This window comes from Delphinapterus leucas, chromosome 11 (assembly GCF_059928025.1).
Source record: "Delphinapterus leucas isolate spDelLeu-1000000601 "Yukka" chromosome 11, BTC_Dleu_Yukka2, whole genome shotgun sequence".
Lineage (NCBI taxonomy): Eukaryota > Metazoa > Chordata > Mammalia > Artiodactyla > Monodontidae > Delphinapterus > Delphinapterus leucas.
This window is the reverse complement of record NC_143139.1, coordinates 77,172,059-77,193,449: the sequence shown is the minus strand read 5'-3', so window position 1 is coordinate 77,193,449 and position 21,391 is coordinate 77,172,059. Positions and strand designations below refer to the sequence as shown.

General features: G+C 41.1%; 2 protein-coding genes across 8 annotated transcripts in view; one reads left to right on the top strand and one right to left on the bottom strand.

Moving 5' to 3' along the window:
• Positions 1–15,482, bottom strand: part of VEZT (vezatin, adherens junctions transmembrane protein) — a 96,161-nt gene extending 80,679 nt beyond the window's left edge. For 4 of the 6 annotated variants that reach the window (XM_022562378.2, XM_022562379.3, XM_022562380.2 and 1 more), the window contains exon 1: positions 15,343–15,482. In XM_022562378.2, the coding sequence (XP_022418086.1) occupies positions 15,343–15,441 (99 nt within the window). In that variant the 5' untranslated portion in view covers positions 15,442–15,482. The remainder of the gene's footprint in view (positions 1–15,342) is intronic. The other 2 variants (XM_089921141.1, XM_089921144.1) reach the window with 1 other exon arrangement.
• Positions 15,483–15,982: 500 nt separating this feature from the next.
• Positions 15,983–21,391, top strand: part of FGD6 (FYVE, RhoGEF and PH domain containing 6) — a 107,186-nt gene continuing 101,777 nt past the window's right edge. For both annotated transcript variants that reach the window (XM_022562397.3, XM_022562396.3), the window contains exon 1: positions 15,983–16,012. In XM_022562397.3, coding sequence (XP_022418105.1) covers positions 15,997–16,012 — 16 coding nt within the window. In that variant the 5' untranslated portion in view covers positions 15,983–15,996. The remainder of the gene's footprint in view (positions 16,013–21,391) is intronic.

Below are 21,391 nucleotides of genomic sequence, written 5' to 3'. Positions count from 1 at the left end.
TTCAGATTCGATGGAGAAATTAAAACCTTTACAAACAATCAAAAGGTAAGAGAATTCAGCACCACCAAATCAGCTTTACAACAAATGCTAAAGGAACTTCCCTAGGCAGGAAACACAAGAAAAGGAAAAGACCTACAAAAACAAACCCAAAACAATTAAGAAAATGGTAATAGGAACATACCTATCGATAATTACCTTAAATGTAAATGGATTAAATGCTCCAACCAAAAGACACAGACTGGCTGAATGGATACAAAAACAAGACCTGGACATATGCTGTCTACAGGAGACCCACTTCAGACCTAGGGACACATACAGACTGAAAGTGAGGGGATGGAAAAAGATATCCATGCAAATGGAAATCAAAAGAAAGCTGGAGTAGTAATTCTCATATCAGACAAAATAGACTTTAAAATAAAGAATGTTACAAGAGACAAGGAAGGACACTACATAATGATCAAGGGATCAATCCAAGAAGAAGATGTAACAATTGTAAATATTTAGGCACCCAACATAGGAGCAACTCAATACATAAGGCAAGTGCTAACAGCCATAAAAGAAGAAATCGACAGTAACACAATAATAGAAGGGGATTTTAACACCCCATTTTCACCAATGGACAGATCATCCAAAATGAAAATAAATAAGGAAACACAAGCTTTAAATGACACATTAAACAAGATGGACTTAATTGATATTTATAGGACATTCCATCCAAACACAAGAGAATACACTTTCTTCTCAAGTGCTCATGGAACATTCTCCAGGATAGACCATATCTTGGGTCACAAATCAAGCCTTGGTAAATTTAAGAAAATTGAAATCGTATCAAGTATCTTTTCCGACCACAATGCTATGAGACTAGATATCAATTACAGGAAAAAAAAACTGTAAAAAATACAAACACATGGAAGCTAAACAATACACTACTAAATAACCAAGAGATCACTGAAGAAATCAAAGAGGAAATCAAAAAATACCTAGAAAGAAATGACAATGGAAACACGATGACCCAAAACCTATGGGATGCAGCAAAAGCAGTTCTAAGAGGGAAGTTTACAGCAATACAATCCTACCTCAAGAAACATCTCAAAAAAAAAAACCTAACCTTACACCTAAAGCAATTAGAGAAAGAAGAACAAGAAAACCCCAAAGTTAGCAGAAGGAAAGAAATCATAAAGATCTGATCAGAAATAAATGAAAAAGAAATGAAGGAAACAAGAGCAAAAATCAATAAAACTAAAACCTGGTTCCTTGATAAACAAAATTGATAAACCATTAGCCAGACTCATCAAGAAAAAAAGGGACAAGACTCAAATCAACAGAAATAGAAATGAAAAAGGAAAAGTAACAGCTGACACTGCAGAAATACAAAGGATTGTGAGACATTACTAAAAGCAACTATATGCCAATAAAAGAGACAACCTGGAAGAAATGGACAAATTCTTAGAAAAGTACAACCTTCCAAGACTGAACCAGGTAGAAATAGAAAATATAAACAGACCAATCACAAGCACTGAAATTGAAACTGTGATTAAAAAATCTTCCAACAAACAAAAGCACAGGACCAGAGGGCTTCACAGGAGAATTCTATCAAAGATTTAGAGAAGAGCTAACACCTATCCTTCTCAAACTCTTCCAAAATATAGCAGAGGGAGGAACACTCCCAAACTCATTCTACAAGGCCACCATCACACTGATACCAAAACCAAAGATGTCACAAAGAAAGAAAACCACAGGCCAATATCACTGATGAACATAGATGCAAAAATCCTCAACAAAATACTAGCGAACAGAATCCAACAGCACATTAAAAGGATCACACACCATGATCAAGTGGGGTTTATCCCAGTAATGCAAGGATTCTTCAACATACGCAAATCAATCAATGTGATACACCATATTAACAAATTGAAGAATAAAAACCATATGATCATCTCAATAGATGCAGAAAAAGCTTTCAACAAAATTCAACACCCATTTATGATAAAAACTCTACAGAAAGTAGGCAAAGAGAGAACCTACCTTAACATAATAAAGGCCATATATGACAAACTCACAGCCAACATTGTTCTCAACGGTGTAAAACTGAAACCATTTCCTCTAAGATCAGGAACAAGACAAGGTTGCCCACTCTCACCACTATTATTCAACATAGTTTTGGAAATTTTAGCCACAGCAAGCAGAGAAGAAAAAGAAATAAAAGGAATCCAAATCAGAAAAGAAGACGTAAAACTGTCACTGTTTGCAGATGACATGATACTATACATAGAGAATCCTAAAGATGCTACCAGAAAACTACCAGAGCTAATCAATTAATTTGGTAAAGTAGCAGGATACAAAATTAATGCACAGAAATCTCTTGCATTCCTATACACTAATGATGAAAAATCTGAAAGACAAATTAAGGAAACACTCCCATTTACCATTGCAACAAAAAGAATAAAATACCTAGGAATAAACCTACCTAAGGAGACAAAAGAGCTGTATGCAGAAAACTATAAGACCCTGATGAAAGAAATTAAAGATGATACAAACAGATGGAGAGATATACCATGTTCTTGGATTGGAAGAATCAACATTGTGAAAATGACTATACTACCCAAAGCAATCTACAGATTCAGTGCAATCCCTATCAAACTACCACTGGCATTTTTCACAGAACTAGAACAAAAAATTTCACAATTTGTATGGAAACACAAAAGACCCCAAATAGCCAAAGCAATCTTGAGAAAGAAAAACGGAGCCGGAGGAATCAGGCTCCCTGACTTCATACTACACTACAAAGCTACAGTAATCAAGATAGTATGGTACTGGCACAAAACCAGAATATAGAACAATGGAACAGGATAGAAAGCCCAGAGATAAACCCATGCACATATGGTCACCTTACCTTTGATAAAGGAGGCAAGAGTATACAAAGGTTGGAGAAAAGACAGCCTCTTCAATTAAGTGGTGCTGGGAAAACTGGACAGCTACATGTAAAAGAATGAAATTAGAACACTTCCTAACACCATACACAATAATAAACTCAAAATGGATTAAAGACCTAAATGTAAGGCCAGACACTATAAAACTCTTAGAGGAAAACACAGGCAGAACACTCCATGACATAAATCACAGCAAGATCCTTTTTGACCCACCTCCTAGAGAAATGGAAATAAAAACAAAAATAAACAAATGGGACCTAATGAAACTTAAAAGCTTTTACACAGCAAAGGAAACCATAAACAAGACGAAAAGACAACTCTCAGGATGGGAGAAAATATTTGCAAACAAAGCAACTGACAAAAGATTAATCTCCAAAATATACAAGCAGCTCATGCAGCTCAATATCAAAAAAAACAAACAACCCACTCCAAAAATGGGCAGAAGACCTAGATAGACTTTTCTCCAAAGAAGATATACAGATTGCCAACAAACACATGAAAGGATGCTCAACATCACTAATCATTAGAGAAATGCAAATCAGAACTACAGTGAGGTATCACCTCACACAGGTCAGAATGGCCATCATCAAAAAATCTACAAACAATAAATGCTGGAGAGGGTGTGGAGAAAAGGGAAGCCTCTTGCACTGTTGGTGGGAATGTAAATTGATACAGCCACTATGGAGAATAGTATGAAGATTCCTTAAAAAACTAAAAATAGAACTACCATACGACCCAGCAATCCCACTACTGGACATATACTCTGAGAAAACTATAATTCAAGATGAGTCATGTACCACGGTGTTCATTGCAGCTCTATTTACAATAGCCAGAACATGGAAGCAACCTAAGTGTCCATCAACAGATGAATGGATAAAGAAGCTGTGGCACATATATACAATGGAATATTCCTCAGCCATAAAACGAAACGAAATTGAGTTATTTTTAGTGGGGTGGATGGACCTAGAGTCTGTCATACAGAGTGAAGTAAGTCAGAAAGAGAAAAACAAATACCATATGCTAACATATATATATGGAATCTAAAAAGAAAAATGGTTCATGAACGTAGGGGCAAGATAGGAATAAAGATGCAGATGTAGAGAATGGACTTGAGGACACGGGGAGGGGGAAGGGGAAGCTGGGATTAAGTGAAGAGTAGCACTGACATATATACACTACCAAACATAAAATAGATAGCTTGTGGGAAGCAGCTGCATAGCACAGGGAGATCAGCTCAGTGTTTTGTGACCACCTAGAGGGGTGGGATAGGGAGGGTGGAAGGGGGACGCAAGAGGGAGGAGATAAAGGGATATATGTATATGTATAGCTGATTCACTTTGTTATACAGCAGAAACTAACACAACATTGTAAAGCAATTATACTCCAATATAGATGTTAAAAAAATTAAAAAATAAAAATATCCCAGTTAAATTTTCTTAGGAGAAGGGAGGTTAGGTCCTATGATGGATATGGTGGGCTGGTTTGTTCACCGTCTATACTACATTCCTTCCTAGTATGACTCCTGTATTAAAGGGATGGAAAGGCTAAATGTGATATTTTCCAAATTATCTTGCAACTAGGGTTCTAGATATAAATGAGGGTTCCCAATTTGGAAGGAAGCAGAGATTCACTTCTTGCTGACCTTTTTTTTTTTTTTTTGCTGGTAAACAAAGCTGTGGATGCAAAATGTTTCTAAAGCAGTATTCCAATATGTATTCTCCAGCTTACCAGTAAGGCAGAGGCAGTTGTGGAAGAGACAGTGGACGGTTAACCTGAAATACACTACACAGGCTTAGTAGAGGTCAAATGGTAGATGGCAAGGAAACATATTGCAGGTTAAAAAGCTAATGACCCATTCCAGCCAAATGGCAAAACATTTTAAAAAACTACTGCCACTGTAATATTTGTACCTTGAAAGACAAACCATGTGCCTAACAAGCTTTCAGCTCTGCAAAAGAAGGGTGTCTCTGCCTGTGGCCTGAGATTCCAGCTAACTGAAAATGGTAATGGGGGGAGGGGGGGAACAGTGTTCTCATGGCTGGAAAAGCCAAAAGGCAGGAAATAAGATGGCGGCCTGAAGCCTTTCCGAAGACCCTCCCTCAGAATAATGGGAACCAGTCCAACTGCTAAGATCTAATTAAGGGTGATACCTTTCCACCCAAGCCTCTTATTGCAGATGATGCCATGAAGTTGAAAAAGTCCAAAACAGAACCAGTATACAATCTACAGACTTCGGATTTAAGAGCTTGGTTTAAATGTGCTCTTTAACTGTGGTTACTTGTATATGAAACTGCCTACAAGCAAACAGACTGGAAATCTACTACATTTCAGGGAACTACACTGCTAAAGAAACCAATACCCTGCAAAAACTCATATTAAACCTTTAAAGCAACTCTTCGGTCCACAACCTACACCAGCAGGAATCAGGCTGTGAAAGGTATGCAGTCCCCAAGAAAGGTATACTTTAAAACCCATTTCATATGAGGCAATGGAGTGCTAAGAGATGAAGAATAAGTTCTCAGAGGGCAAAACCAAAGGTCGTGGATGACAATGGATAAGAGTTAATCCTAGAGAATAGAATAGGGTCTACAAAATAAGTTAACCAAGGAAGTCTTCTTGAAGGAAGACTTTACAAGAAACAGATGGCACACTCAAAAGGGATAACTGAAAAGAGTTTAATGAAATGACCATTTATTTACCAAGGCGTAAGAAGGGTTGAGGCAACCAATAGGGGATAGTGAAGCACCCAGGGACTAGCAACAGCCGAAAGTTATTATCTTCCACAGGCCTAAAGGTCAAAGGAAAGAAGCAGTGTCACTGAAGCCCTGTAAGAGATGAAGTTAGGGCTTCCTTGGTGGCGCAGTGGTTGAGAGTCCGCCTGCCGATGCAGGGAACACGGATTCGTGCCCCGGTCCGGGAAGATCCCATGTGCCGTGGAGCGGCTGGGCCCATGAGCCATGGCCGCTGAGCCTGCGCGTCCAGAGCCTGTGCTCCGCAACGGGAGAGGCCACAACAGTGAGAGGCCCGCGTACCGCAAAAAAAAAAAAAAAAGAAAAAAAAAAAAAAAAGAGATGAAGTTAAAGGAGTCCCCCAAGAAGACTTGCGCCTTTAGGTACAGGAACACAATCACTACCAAATGGTAGCCCTGCTGGGAGGGAACTAGGAATATAAATATCTCTCCAGTGCTTTCTCTTCTACCCTCTTACTATATGTTTGCATCCTCCCAAAATTCATATGTTGAAACTTAATCCCCAATGTTATCAGTATTTGGAGCTGAGGGCTTTGAGAGGTGCTTAGGTCATGTGGTTGGACCCCTCAAGAATAGAATCAGTACCCTTATAAAAGAGATCCCAGAGAGTTCCCTCACCCCCTCTGCCATATGAAGACACAGGGAAAAGACAGTCATTTATGAACCAGGAAGTGGGTTCTCATCAGAACTCAACCATGCTAGCACCCTGAATCTTAGGTTTCCCAGCCTCCAGAACTGTGAGAAATAAATTTTTGTTGTTTATAAGCCACCCAGCCTATGGCATTTTGTTATAGCAGCCTGAACAAATTAAGATACCTCTGATTTAAGAGATCTTTCTCATTGGCTGAACCTAAATGGAATCCATAGGACACGGAAATACAGGTGATGTGTTCCATAATGGTCAGGGTAGAACTACGGGTCTGGAGGAGCACATGAAGAAAAATCATCACTAACAATAACATCAATCCCTTGCCCATACCCCTATTAAATCACCTATTAAGAACAAATCACAAAGGAAATTACAAAATTGTGAGACAAACCACATTTCAAAACTCATGAAATACAGCCAATGCAGCACTCATAGGGAAATTTATAACCTTACAAATTATTTTTAGTACTTAAGTCTTTAACTCAAGAAGCTAGAGGGCTTCCCTGGTGGCGCAGTGGTTGAAAGTGTGCCTGCCAATGCAGGGGACACGGGTTCGTACCCCGGTCTGGGAAGATCCCACATGCTGTGGAGCGGCTGGGCCCGTGAGCCATAGCCACTGAGCCTGCGCGTCCAGGAGCCTGTGCTCCGCAACGGGAGAGGCCACAACAGTGAGAGGCCCGTGTACTGCAAAAAAAAAAAAAGAAGCTAGAGGGAAAAAAAACAGCAAAATAAACACAAAGTAGAAGAGAGAAAATAGATAAAAGTTAAAAATTAAAAAAAAGAAGAAAACACTAACAAATTTAATTGCGTCCATCAAACAAAACCAATAACTGATTCTTTAAAAAATATATCCGGTAAGTCAATACTGCAGCAAATCTATGCAACATAAAAAGAGAGGGCATGGGGCTTCCCTGGTGGCGCAGTGGTTGAGAGTCCGCCTGCCGATGCAGGGGACACAGGTTCGTGCCCCGGTCCGGGAAGATCCCACATGCCGCGGAGCAGCTGGGCCTGTGAGCCATGGCCGCTGAGCCTGCGCGCCCGGAGCCTGTGCTCCGCAACGGGAGAGGCCACAGCAGTGAGAGGCCCGCATACCGCAAAAAAAAAAAAAAAAAAAAAAAGAGAGAGGGCATGAATAACATAAGTAATAAGACCTAATTAGGTCACTTACATTAAGTCATTTAATACAGCTGCTCTATGAGATTGATACTGTCATTTCTACTTAATATTGAGAAAACTGACACACAGAGAAGTAAACTGCTCAAAATCACACTATTATGTACTGGAGGTAGGATTTCCTATGCTGTCCAACTCCAGAGTCTGTTCCTTTGACAACTGTATTACACTCCCTTTCAGAATAAAAAAAGACTATCAAAATATCCCCCCAAATAGAAAACTGGAACTAAGCAATAACCATAAAAGAAAAGGAACCAATGGACATCATCCATTCCCCATATCCCCAGTAAAGGCCTAGACCAGGGGTCCCCAACCCCCAGAGCCACAGACCAGCACCGGTCCGTGGCCTGTTAGGAGCCGGGCTGCACAGCAGGCGAGTGAGAGAAGCTTCATCTGCCGCTCCCCATCACTCGCATTACCACCCGCACCATCCCCACACTTCATTCCCCACCCCACCCCCACTCCCCCCACCCTCCCCTGCCGCCCGGTCTGTGGAAAAACTGTCTTCCACGAAACCGATCCCTGGTGCCAAAAAGGTTGGGGACTGCTGGCCTAGACAGTTTAAGGGCCAATTTTAGCTATGCCCTCAAGGAATAGATCATTCCTGAAAGGTAGCAGAATATGCCCCCCAAAATTATGTCATTGGGCATATTGATTATTTTGAGCTGTAGGCACTTGAAAAACAGCAAATGAAGGGGAAAGCTTTCTCTGAACTCTCCCCCTTATTCTGCCTAAAGACAGATCTTCCAAAAGGAACTCAATTATCATAAATCCCTTCCCTGGGAGTTTCATCAACTAGAGAAGATTGAGTCATCACAGGAGAGGAGGCTACACCCAGACAAATTTTGTCGTATCTCCCATCTGCTCTTCTAAGGGTCCATTTATCTTTCCTAAGTAAACATTTACTCTTCCCTAAGAGGTCTACAGCCCCTCCCCCCCATATAGATGCTATCTGAGCCTGAATTCCACGCCATCAAGTGTTAGATTCCCCTGGGTATCGACAAAGATTCTTAATCAAACTTTAGTCAGGCTCCTGAAATTTCTCCTAGGCCCACCTGTGCACTTCCTTGCAAAATCTAGTTTTAACAAGAACCCTGGTATGTCAGTTTAGCAAGCGTCTCCCATCCGCCACAACTGATCACCCTCAATATTGGGTTCCTCATCTTCTACCATTCCCCTAGGTGTAATCATGCCCCATAGGGTTAACAGAAGCTGGTGACTAATAGAGATTCTTGAGCTTGTCTTACAGAACAACAGATAAGGGAACAGCTTGTTAAAACCTCTCTGCTTATAAACTGCCTTCACTGATCAGCTTGCTTTAGTTTTTTCCCCTCTCCTTAACTGCATACCCTCCAAGCTTCACATAGCCTAGGTAATACACCACAAGACACCTTAACCACCCCACAGATAACACCTCGGATGTATGGGTTGCTATGGTAATGGGGGCAGAGACTTAAGATGTTCTTTCGGAACTTAGAGTCAGCTCTTGTTCATTTCGAGCTAAGACTGGTTGGGACCACGGGCCCTAACACTGGGCCTGCACAGGTGTTGGATGAATGCTCTTTTGTTGTCAGAGGGCCAAAACCTCCACCCCCAAATCATGCTAAGCACCTCCATTTTTTAACATGCATCCCTGGAAGAAGCATGTAACCAAGATATATCTGCACAGAACACCGACTACCTCACTTTTCCCCTACCTCCAATCACCTTTCCTCACACCTAAGACCACCCTGCTCCTTTACCCCATAAATATCCCACCTTTGGGAGGGTGGATTTCAGACTTGTTCTCCTCCCTTGGCTGCTTTGTGAATAAACTTTCTCTGCTGCAAACCTTGGTGTCTGAGGTAACAGAGGTAATGTCTGACTACCCTAGCTTGTCTTCACCAAGAATCCCGTTATATTGGTTTAGCCAAAACCCCTCCTGACCCCGTGTTTCCTCTTAGTAATTAAATTCCCATTTATCCATGCTGTATTTGCAATAGAACCCAGTTCTATACTGAGGTCTCTTTCCCCCTATTGTATGTCCTGAATAAAATATGTTTTAACTGCTTTAACTACTGTCTAGCTCTGTTTTGTTTTGTTTTTTTAAACAGTATCTCCCATGTATATATGCAGTATACGTGTTGTTAAAAATAGGACAACAGGCCCCAAATGGAGTCACTTATACTAAGATACACCTTACCAAATCAAGACTTAATTACACTTTTGGCCTCTCCAAGAAATGTAACTGAACAGGACCTGTGGAACCTTCCCAGGACAGAGCCCCTCCCCCATATCTTCTGCTGTAGCTCCTCTTAGTGCCAAGATAACAGTATTTCATGCATATTTCCTGAACTTTTCAGATGCTAAAACCACCACCACATGGAAGAAATTAGCTACTTGATGATCATGAGCCTGTAGCCCCCAGACCTACTGGTACCTAAGGATTGATAATGTTAACTGCCCTGTTACCTCAAGATCAACCAATCAGAGAATTGTGCATGAACTGAGATGCCAGCACATACCCTGGGATGCCCCTCCCCTCCCCTGACCTTTAAAAATGCTTTGCTGAAACGCTTCAAGGAGTTAGGGGTTTTTTGGGGGCACGAGCCACCTGTTCTCCTTGCATGGCCCTGCAACAAACCTTTCTCTGCTCCAAACTTCGACGTTTCGGTTTGTTTGGCCTTACTGTGCGTCAGTCACAGGAACCTGCGTTCGGTAACATAAATAGAATCTTAAGCCAGTCAGTCAGGAACTACCCAATCAACATTAGTGAGGTAATCTGCCTGACAGACCCGTGCCATCCCCTAAAAGAACGTGACCTTGGCACAAACAATCCACTCTTTTTTTTAAATTTATTTTTTTATATAGCAGGTTCTTATTAGTTATCTATTTTATACATATTAGTGTATATATGTCAATCCCAGCCATAAAAAGGAACGACATTGGGTCATTTGTAGAGACATGGATGGATCTAGAGACTGTCATACAGAGTGAAGTAAGTCAGAAAGAGAAAAATATCGTATATTAATGCATATATGTGGAACCTAGAAAAATGGTACAGATGAACCGGTTTGCAGGGCAGAAACAGAGACACAGATGCAGAGAACAAATGTATGAACACCAAGGGGGGAAAGTGGCAGGGGTGGGTGGTGGTGGTGGGATGAATTGGGAGATTGGGATTGACCAATCCACTCTTTGCTGGCCTAACTTCCTTGTCCCACTCCCTTCTGCCTACAAGTCTTTCATCTTTTACAGATCCTGGGAAGAAGATCCTTTCTGTCTGCTGGATGGGACGCTGCCTAATTCATGAATCGTTGAAGAAAGCCAGTAAGATCTTTTAAATTTACTCCAGTTGAATTTTGTTTCCTAACAATGTTAATAAACTTTTGTTTTTCTTTTGTTAATCTATCTTTTATGACAGGGGTCTCAGCCAAGAACTCGAAAGGTAGAGGGAAAATTGTTTTTCCTCCCCTGTATTCCCAGTTTGTAAAATCAGTCCTAGAGCACAGAAAGTGATGGGAAGCTGCTTGACTCATTTAGGAGGCAAGCAATAAAAATGCTATTGGAATATTCAATACTGTAAAGATGTCAGGTCTCTACAAATTAATCCATAGATTCAAAGCAATTCCAATCAAATCTTGGTAGTTTCCTTTTTCTAAAGTGAAAATGATAGGCTGATGCTAAAATTCATTCAGAAATACAAAGGGCTAAAAATAGCCAAAGCAATCTTGAAGGAAAATAAAGCTGGCTGGTTTTATTCTATCAGACACTAGTATGTATTATAAAGTTAAAAAGTAATTAAAATAATGTGGTATAGGCACAAGAATGATCAAATTAACCAATGGAAAAGAGAATACCCAAAAATGAGGCCACACATACAAGGTATCCTGATTTATGACAAAGGCAACATTGTAGTTCAGCGAGGAAAGGATGGTCTGTTCAGAAAATGCCAGGCTAGGACTTCCCTGGTGGCGCAGTGGTTAAGAATCTGCCTGCCAATGCAGGGGACACAGGTTCAAGCCCTGGTGTGGGAAGATCCCACATGCCTCAGAGCAACGAAGCCCATGTGCCACAACTACTGAGCCTGTGCTCTAGAGCCCGCGAGCCACAACTACTGAGCCCACGTGCCACAGCTACTGAAGCCCGCGTGCCCCGAGCCCGTGCTCCACAGCAAGAGAAGCCACCACAGTGAGAAGCCCGCGCACCGCAATGAAGAGTAGCACCCGCTTGCCACAACTACAGAAAGCTGGCGCGCGGCAATGAAGACCCAACACAGCCAAAAATAAATAAATTTATAAATAAATAAATAAAGTTGTTTCCTGAAGATGGAAATTCCTTCTTAAAAAAAAAAGAAAATGCCAGGTTAACTAGACATCCATGTGGGAAAAAAACATATGTTGACCTTTACTTGATACCATACAAAAATCAGTTCCAGACGGATAGCAGATCTAGAAGCAAAAGGTAAAATAAAGCTTTTAGAGAAAATAATCTTTGTCACCTTAGAGCAGACAAATACTTCTTTAAAGGCACTAACCATAAAAGAAAAAGGTTTACTTGGATTATGATAAAGTTAAGAGCTTCTGTTCATTGAAAGACACTATTAAGAGAGTGCCACACACCTCCTGAGATATTTGAGGTACACAGATCCAACAAAGGACTTATATCCAGTATATGTAAAGAACTCCTTCAAATCAGTAACAAGAAGAGATAATCCAAAAGGAAAATATGCAACAAACTTGAATTGGCTTCACTAAAGTGGATACAAAACTGATCCTTAAACATATAGAAAGACTCCCCCTTTCCTTATCAGAGAAATGCAAATTAAAGCCAAGAGGAGATACCAGTACACACCTACCAGAATGGTAAAAAGAGAAACTGAAATTAGCAAGTGTTGGTGAGGCTGTAGAGCAACTGGACCTCTCCTGTACTGCTGGTAGGAATATAAATTGGTACAACCACTTTGGAATAGTGTTTGGCAATATCTACACAGGTGAATGTATATATTTCCTATGACTTAGCAGTTCCACGTCTAAGTATATACTCAACAGAAATATGTTCAATAAGACATATATACTAAAAGGTTCATACTAGCACTGTTCATAATAGTCTCAAACTGGAAATCACCCGAAGACCATTAATAGTAGAGTGGATTTAAAAATGGTCATGCATTCACATGGAATACTACAGAGAAATAAAAAATGCTCACATGACCATATGGGTGAATCTAACAAACAAAACCAGAGAGCAAAAAGTCAGAGCAAAAAGAGCATATACAAATGGAATTGCCCAGTGTGTAAACTATAAAAATGGACAAAAGGAATCTAAGTTAGTTATTACAAGTCTGAATTGTGGTTATCTTTGGGGTGGGGAGAAGTGACTGAAAGGGAGTAAAAGGGAGTTTCTGGTGTGCTGGTTAACGTTCAGTTTCTTAACATGGGTACTGGTTACATGGATGTACTCAACATGTGAAAATTCATCAATCTGCACATTTATGATTTGTGCACTTTTCTTACGAATATCATGCTGCAATAAAAATTAATGTATGTGACAAAAAGCAAATAAATTAAACTACAAACTAAAAAAAATTTCTAGAAGTATGGTACGGTTAAGTAACATGAAAAACGTATGCAAGGGACTTCCCTGGCAGTCCAGTGGTTGAGACTTCACCTTCCAATGCAGGGGGTGCAGGTTTGATCCCTGGTCAGGGAGCTAAGATCCCACATGCCTCACAGCCAGAAAACCAAAACATAAAACAGAAGCAATATTGCAACAAATTCAATAAAGACTTTACACCGGGTTCACATCAAAAAACAAACAAACAAACAAAGAAAAGTAAAACGTATGCAAGTCGTAAGAAGCTAACATCCAATAGTAAAATGAGCAAAAAATACAAAAAAATGCTCAAGAAAGAAATAAAAATGTTTCCAGTAAATGCACAAAATGTAAATTAGAACAACAGAATGCTATTTTTCCTATAAAATTAACAAAGATTAAAGGAAACTAAAAAGGTTGTTGCTGAGGATTTGGTGAAAATACTCCTAATGGAAACTTGAATAGGTATAACCTTTCTGCATAAGTCTTAAAAAATGTTCATATCCTTTGACCCACTAGTTTCCCTTCTAGAAATTACTATAAGGAAAAATCAGAGATGCAGTAAAAGATGGACTTATGTCAGTGCTGATTACAACTGTATTTTGAAACAATATAACCAAGAATGGGAAAATAGTTATATTATGATACACATACATGATTGGATATTATGTTATTGTTTTCAAAGAGTAATGAATAGGAAAAGACTCACTGAAAAATACATATAAAATTCTATGTGGTATATTTTTTGTGTTTAAAAAATATCAAACATACATTTGAATAGAAAAAAAGTCTGTAAGAACACATACTATAATGTTAATAGTGGCCATTTGTGGGTGGTAGGAAAATGAGTGATTTTAATTTTGTGGCTTGTTTTCTACAATGAAATGTTCTTTGAGCATGTATTACTATTATACTCAGATATCTAAGAATAGGGTAAAAAAGTATCCACCCACTTTCCTCTCTCTAGCAATCTAAGCAACATAGATTTTTGTCTCTTCTTCATCTCCCACATTCAATCTTGTAACTGTTTCCTCGATTTTACCTTAGAAGTATCTGTCCAAGCCATTATTCAATTATTTCTTCTCTCTTTTCCAGAACTCAGGTGCTTGCCTTCTCTACTGACCTCCTCAAATCCAGGCACTCCCTTTTGGTAAAAGAGCCCTATTTTCCACTACTTCTTCATTCCAGCCTCATCAAACCACTTTATATAGCGACACTCCACACTCAAGTCCCTGAAAAATCTACACCAGGTACTTTCACACCTCCCAACCTTGAGATACTCTGTTCTCTTTCCTTATAATGCATTTTCTCCCTTCCATCTCTCTAAACATATTCACAGTTCAAGATCCACCTCCAATATCCATATACTGGGTGTAGTGTCTCCGAGGCCACAAGAACAGACAGCGGTTTCCAAATCAATCCTCCAATGACAGTTTGTATATATTTCAACATTTACCATTCTGTACTATTTATTGCGTAGCTCTCTGATGGTATGGAATGAGCCGTTTCTTTTCTTAAATTTCTTAAAATCTTGTCGGATGAATGGATTTTAGTAAAGTATACATACATGCCTTATACGGGGGTGTGACTTTTCACCTGTGTCTGATAGACAAATGGCAACAAAAACACTAGACTGTTTTTTTGTTTGTTTTTGTTTTCATTCAAGATGGCAGAGAACGTCTTAAAATAGTCCCACACAAAAGCCCTCACACCCCAGCCTCGAATCAGAAGAACTAGCTACACCTAGCGCAACAGCAAAGGAGAAAAGAATTAGATGCTGAGATGCCCCGGCCCAAATCACCCACAGTAGGTCCCACACACAGATCTTAAACCACGGTATAAGAAAATAAAAACAAAAACAAAAACAAAAACTAGCACCTGCTGCCTCCATTCCGAGGGCCACGCCTCGACCGCGAACCGTGACCTGAGGCATTTCTGGATACTGACCCGAACATATCGAGGACTAAAAAGGGGGAGGCTAAATCGTACGGGTGAGTAGGAACAAGCAGGGTTCTAGTCCACCGGCCTGGCTGGGAATTCCGGGAGGGCCCGAGGCAGAGGCCGGGCGCGGCGAGAGAGCCTCAGGCTACACCTGTCAGGCTGCGTCCAACATTAGGCCCGGAAATTGCCGAGATTCGGTGACCGAGGCCGGCAGGAGCGTCACCCGATTCCTCGCCCCGGGATCTGCCTCTCGTCCGGCCTCCTCGCCTTCTCCCTCGTCCTAATCAAACAAAGGCAATTCACACGCACCGCCATTTTCCCCTTACCTCAAAAACCACCTCTTCGTCAAAATCCGGTGTCATCCTTCTCCGCCATGCCACCCGCCTCAGCACGATGGGAAATGAAGGCGGGAGAACCGGCTGCATGCGCCCAGGCGTCTGCTTCTGCAGGTCCCGTGAGTCCAGAAAACTACAATTCCCAGCATGCCTCACAGCTCACGCCCCTTTTTCAGGCCCGCTCATTGGCGCTGAGCTTGAACGTGTGGGCGGGAGGGGCGGGAACGGGCTGAAACTCGGGCCCCCTGATTGGAGGAGGCTGGGGCTTTTGTCCGCTTTTTACGGCCGCGACTAGCAGGGGGCGCCTGGAGCTCCGATTTTTTTTTTGGAGCTGGGGAAGGGCGCGCGCCGGCGAAGCCGCGGTGAGCACTGCTCGTGTGCGCGCGTGGCCGTCTGCCGGGAGCTCGGCTGGGCGGCGCTCGTGCCCGCCCGCCCGTCGCCGGCGGCTCGCGCCCGGGAGCGCCGCCGGGTCCCCGGAGCCGGCCGCGTCCTTTGTGCGGCGCTGGGGTTGCGCCTCGGGGCCGCGGGACGGAATGTGGGCTCTGCTGGGGCTTTTCTCTTCTGCCCAAACTGTTGAAACAATGGACTGTAAGGGGAGCGGGGATTGAGGGGGGCGAGCGGGGAAGCGAGCTGCACGGGGGAATCATGACTTCTGCCGCCGGTAAGTGACGGCGCTCGCGCTGCCGCTGGAAAGTTTGTAGCGAGCGCTGCAGGTCTTGGGCTCGGAGCAACTTTGTCCTCCGGGATGGGTTAGCGATATTCCCTCTACCTTTCCTCAGGACTGTGCGGAGGAGACGGTGTTTGCTGCCTGATTTTTTCGTCCCTGCGTGCCAAGAGGGGCTCTTTGGAAATAGTGTGTCTCTTGGGACCTCCTTTTAAAAGAAGACCGTGTTGGGGGCTCTTAGCGCCAGGTGAAACGGGAAGTGTAAAGAGGGCGTTTACTTTTCTCTCCTGAAATTTGAGCGACTTTGCCTTTGCTTATGAAAATAGTTTAGATTCCCATGTTAAGAAATCAGTTATTCTAGGAAAGGGCAGTGTTCCCGGAGTGTTGAACTCGGCGACTAGGCTGAGTGGCTTTAACCCCTAATGTCGACTGGAAACCCTGACCCTTATTAAGTAAAGAGGTTTAGACATTTTTACTCCTGTTTCGGTGGTTTTCCCCCGGTTACCTGAGGAGCAGAGGAGTAGAATTGCCGATGCCAAGGTTTTGGTTCATCTTCATCCAATTTTTAATGGATTTTTTCCCCTATTTCTACCTGGTTAGTGTAGACAAAGCCTTATTTTTTGTCTGCCTCCTGTCGCCGTTTTCCTTTATCCAAATGGCAAAGCCTGTTGTTTTACCTTTGTGTAGACTTTGAAGAATTCTGGACGTTGTATTTCTAAACATTCTGAAGGAACAGTTCCTATTTTCCAAAATAATTACTAAAGTGGTGTTAATTTCACTTATAAGAACATAGGTTAATTTTTAAGCCAGAACTTAATAACGTATTCAGTATTAAGAAACATTTTTGCCCACGTTGTAATAAATAAGCTTTCATTAGACATTATATAGTAAAATAGTGTAAAGCTTCACCACAGTTACTTCTAGAACCAGCATATAAGTATCAGATTAAATTTTCTTAGCTTTTCTTGGCATTTATTTTAAATTCCTGCATCTTGTAACTGTCAAACAGCACTCTAAATATTCTGGTTTGTATTCTTTCTAAAGCCTAGATATATTGGAGGTTGTACGGCTAGGTGTAATCAGATTACAACTAACGAGGCAAGAAGTTTAGCCAATAGGAATAAGAAAGCAAGGGATGAAGTGTTCCCGTAATAGTATTCCTGAGGAAGATTTGTGGATCTTTCCTTTTTGATGCTATATGTGTGTACAGGAGATATGTCATCGTGTACTGGGAATTATGTTATTTATAAACTCTTTTCCTTACCAGAGGGAGGCTTTCTACTTACTTGAGGTGAATTATTTTCATCCTAAATTTCTGTGCCTCACTTTAAGTTTTATTAAGGAACAAGTCTAATTTAATTTAAATTTAAAGTGGTTGGAGATTTTAAAATCCTTCCAGCCAACTTTAACTCTCCTCTCCAGTGTCAAACACATTTAAAATTCATACCTTGTATGTATCAGTTTTCAGTTCCAGTCCTAACAGTTTATAATGAACCCATACAGAAGCATTTAATTCTACATTTAAATATGTAAACCGGATCTAGCTCTCAGTCTGGAATTTTATTATTCTTTCATTTGAATGACCCTCGAATAATGCAAACTGTTTTTATATTTTATCAACTTTACAATTAAAGAAGTCCACAGACATTTTTGTGGTGTTTAAAAGAGGGACACTTCCTGTGTTTAGCTGAGTTAGTTGGTTTTTAGCACGGCTTGCTGAGAAGCATTAACTACTTTTTCATTCTCCCATCTGTTAAGATTTATTATTTTTTCTCATGTGTAAATGGAGAATATGGAAAAGAACTGGGGTTTTATTTGTATCCTATTCTTATAAAATTATGTGTTCATCATTCTTACAAGCGGTTTATGATGCTCTTTGGAACAGTATTCAGAATTCATTAAAACTTTAGGAATGTTATTTGAAGTTGGGGGAGGGGATGTTTGTTTACACGGACTCTAATCTGTGGTATTTGGGATGGTTGGCTTAATTTAAGGCAATAAGAAAAATGTAGAACATCTAAGATATATGTATCCTGAAGAAGAGCTTGCTTTGTTTTTCTGTGTCTGTGAAAGAGTGGGCCCACAATAGAGATTTTAGAATTATTCTAATCAGTATATGAAAAAAGGAGAGATAATTATAGAAATATATTTCATATATTTTTGAACATGTATAGGTCTCGGTGTACATGTGCTGTGCTTTGCTTTTTGCCTGGTCCAATAGCTAAGAAAGTGTTGCACGTGGACCGCCGCCATCTGTGTGTAATAGATGATGAGTGTGTTTGTAATTGTTAGTAAAATGGTACTAGTGCTTTACTTTCTTACCTTATTTTTCCCTGGAGCCAAACAGCTGTGTAAATAAAAGATTTGCTGCTATGCTCTAAAAAGCTTTGGGTCTGACTGTTGATACAGTATTAATATCCAAAGGTGCTGGATCCATTTCCAAACATCGTGCACTTATTTCAAGAGTTTGACATTGGAGCAGACCGTAATATAAAGGCTTGTTATTTTTTGAGCTGTGTTTCTTTCAAAATAGAGCCACTAAAAAATAAAGAAATAATTTTAAAATAAAAATAATAATAATGATGAAGGACTTCAAGTATTGCTATTCTATGACTTAGTTGAACACTTGTTCCTACTAATAATTAAGAACTTAGGGACTTCCCTGGTGGCACAGTGGTTAAGAATCCACCTGCCAATGCAGGGGACACTGATTCAAGCCCTGGTCCGGGAAGATCCCACATGCTGTGGAGCAACTAAGCCCGTACGCCACAACTACTGAGCCTGCACTCTAGAGCCCACAAGTCACAACTACTGAGCCCACGTGCCACAATTACTGAAGCCCGCGCGCCTAGAGCCCGTGCTCTACAACAAGAGAAGTCACCACAATGAGAAGCCCGCGCACCAGTAAGAAGAATAACCCCCACTCGCCGCAACTAGAGAAAACCTGTGCGCAGCAACGAAGACCCAACGCAGCCATAAATAAATAAATAAAATAAATTTTAAAAAAGAAGAACTTATTCAGTAATCCTATTGAAGTTGATTCCTGTTAACTTTTCAAAATATTCTACATTTAAGTGGATATTGATTTCTATTTAAAGAAATATCTTGTTATTGAGACATAGTAAAGACTATGCGTATGTGTGGCAGCTCTGACTGTTCCCAGGCCCTATGTTTAGCATTGGGGATACAGCAAAGAGACAAAGTACCTGCCCTCCTGGAGCTTGCCTTCTAGTGGTGAAGACAGAGGGAGGTACACGGAAGAAGAATCACACAGGGCAAAGTGGCTAGAGAATCTAAGGGTTCTCCTGAAGCAGATATCTCCTGAAGTTATCATCTCAGAATCATTTAGGCTTTAGAGATCTGTTCAGCTCCCTCATTTGCAAGTAAGGAAACTGAGGCAACCAGTTCTCCACAGAGGCACACCCAGTTATGTTATTGGCCTCCTCCAATACACGGTTAGCTAAGCCAAAGCTCGCAGTTCTTTGTTTAATTCAGTGAGTATGTGTTGAGGCAGTTAGGTACATGATGCTGCGCAATATCTGTTGGTAATTGACCATAATTCATATAGTTAATTGAATTTCTAGGACACTAAGAACAGAGATTTATGAAAAATGATTGAACTAAAATAGCAAAAATTGGTTGGGTAAATGACACTGAAGCTTTTGAAAAGGCTCTGAGATTCAGAAAGTAAAAGATTAATGAGACAGGGTTTTTTTTTGTTTGTTGTTTTTAGTTTTGGTAAAATACACCTAACATAAATTTACCATCTATACTATTTATTTTATTTTATTTTATTTATTTATTTATTTTGGCTGTGTTGGGTCTTCGTTTCTGTGCGAGGGCTTTCTCTAGTTGTGTGAGCGGGGGCCACTCTTCATCGCGGTGTGCGGGCCTCTCACTGTCGTGGCCTCTCTTGTTGCGGAGCACAGGCTGCAGACGCGCAGGCTCAGTAGTTGTGGCTCACGGGCCCAGTTCTTCTGCGGCATGTGGGATCCTCCCAGACCAGGGCTTGAACCTGCGTCCCTTGCATTGGCAGGCAGACTCTCAACCGCAGCGCCACCAGGGAAGCCCCCAATCTGTACCTTTTTTTTTTTTTTTTTTTTAGGGTACGCGGGCCTGTCACTGTTGTGGCCTCTCCCATTGCGGAGCACAGGTTCCGGACGTGCAGGCTCAGCGGCCATGGCTCACGGGCCCAGCCGCTCCGTGGCATGTGGGATCTTCCCAGACCGGGTCACGAACCCGTGTCCCCTGCATCGGCAGGCGGACTCTCAACCACTGCGCTACCAGGGAAGCCCCCGTCTGTACTATTTTTAAGTGTACAGTTCAGTGGCGTTAAGTACATTCATACTGCTGTGCAGCCAATCTCCAGAACTCTTTCCATGTTACAGAACTGATTTCTTTTTTTTTTTTTAATTCCTTCAAAATGCCCAGAGGTAGGATGTTTTCAGAATGCTTACAGAAATGAAATCAGTGTGATGGTCTGTCTGTTTTCCTTATCTTGAGTAAGATGGGAGGTAAGAGGCCTAGGGCATTCATACTTTTTCTTAAGACTTGACTTTATATATCAGGAGTTTAATAGACCATTACACCAAGCTTCATCATTAGGCTTTGAATGGTTTTAAAATTTTTTCTACCTAAGAAAACAATAATAACACGCTTAATTGAACACAACGAAATTGCATGGTGTTGGGAATTTGTATTGTCATTTTGGAAATACTTCATATCTTTTTTATTATAACATTATCCTGAGGAATTGAATGAGAAGGCATCTGTCATCAGGTGATCTTGGTTGAACAGAGTATTAGGGGTTTGAGAAATTCTTCCTCGGTTGGTAAAAGGAAGTAGAGCACCCTACTCTTTTTTTTTTCCTCACTACTCATGTCCCTGTAATATCTTCCCGGGTTGGAGTGTTATGACTAATTTCCTTTGTTGAAAAGAAACTCCTCACCAAGTGAAGAATTGAAGCCTCTGTGTATTCAAGTACTTAAACAATGTCCAGCAGATGATATTTTGAAAGGTTTATGTTTATGTTTTTCACTAACTAAGTTTTCATTAAGCGTTAGATCCTGTTGGAGGAACAAACATAAGTATAAGAAGTATAAGATAAAATACGTTTTACCTTGTCTTGGGAAATATGATGGGGTGATAAGTGATAGTATAGGTAGAAAAACATAAAAGAACGTTTAAAATGAGGATGTTCAGAATCTGTGTAACTTCATTTTATAGGTCTTTTATGTGAAGCTTTTTTTTTTTTTTCTTTTTGCGGTACGCAGGCCTCTCACTGTTGTGGCCTCTCCCATGGCGGAGCACAGGCTCCGGTCGCCCAGCCACTGCGCGGCACATGGGATCTTCCCAGACCGGGGCACGAGCCCGTGT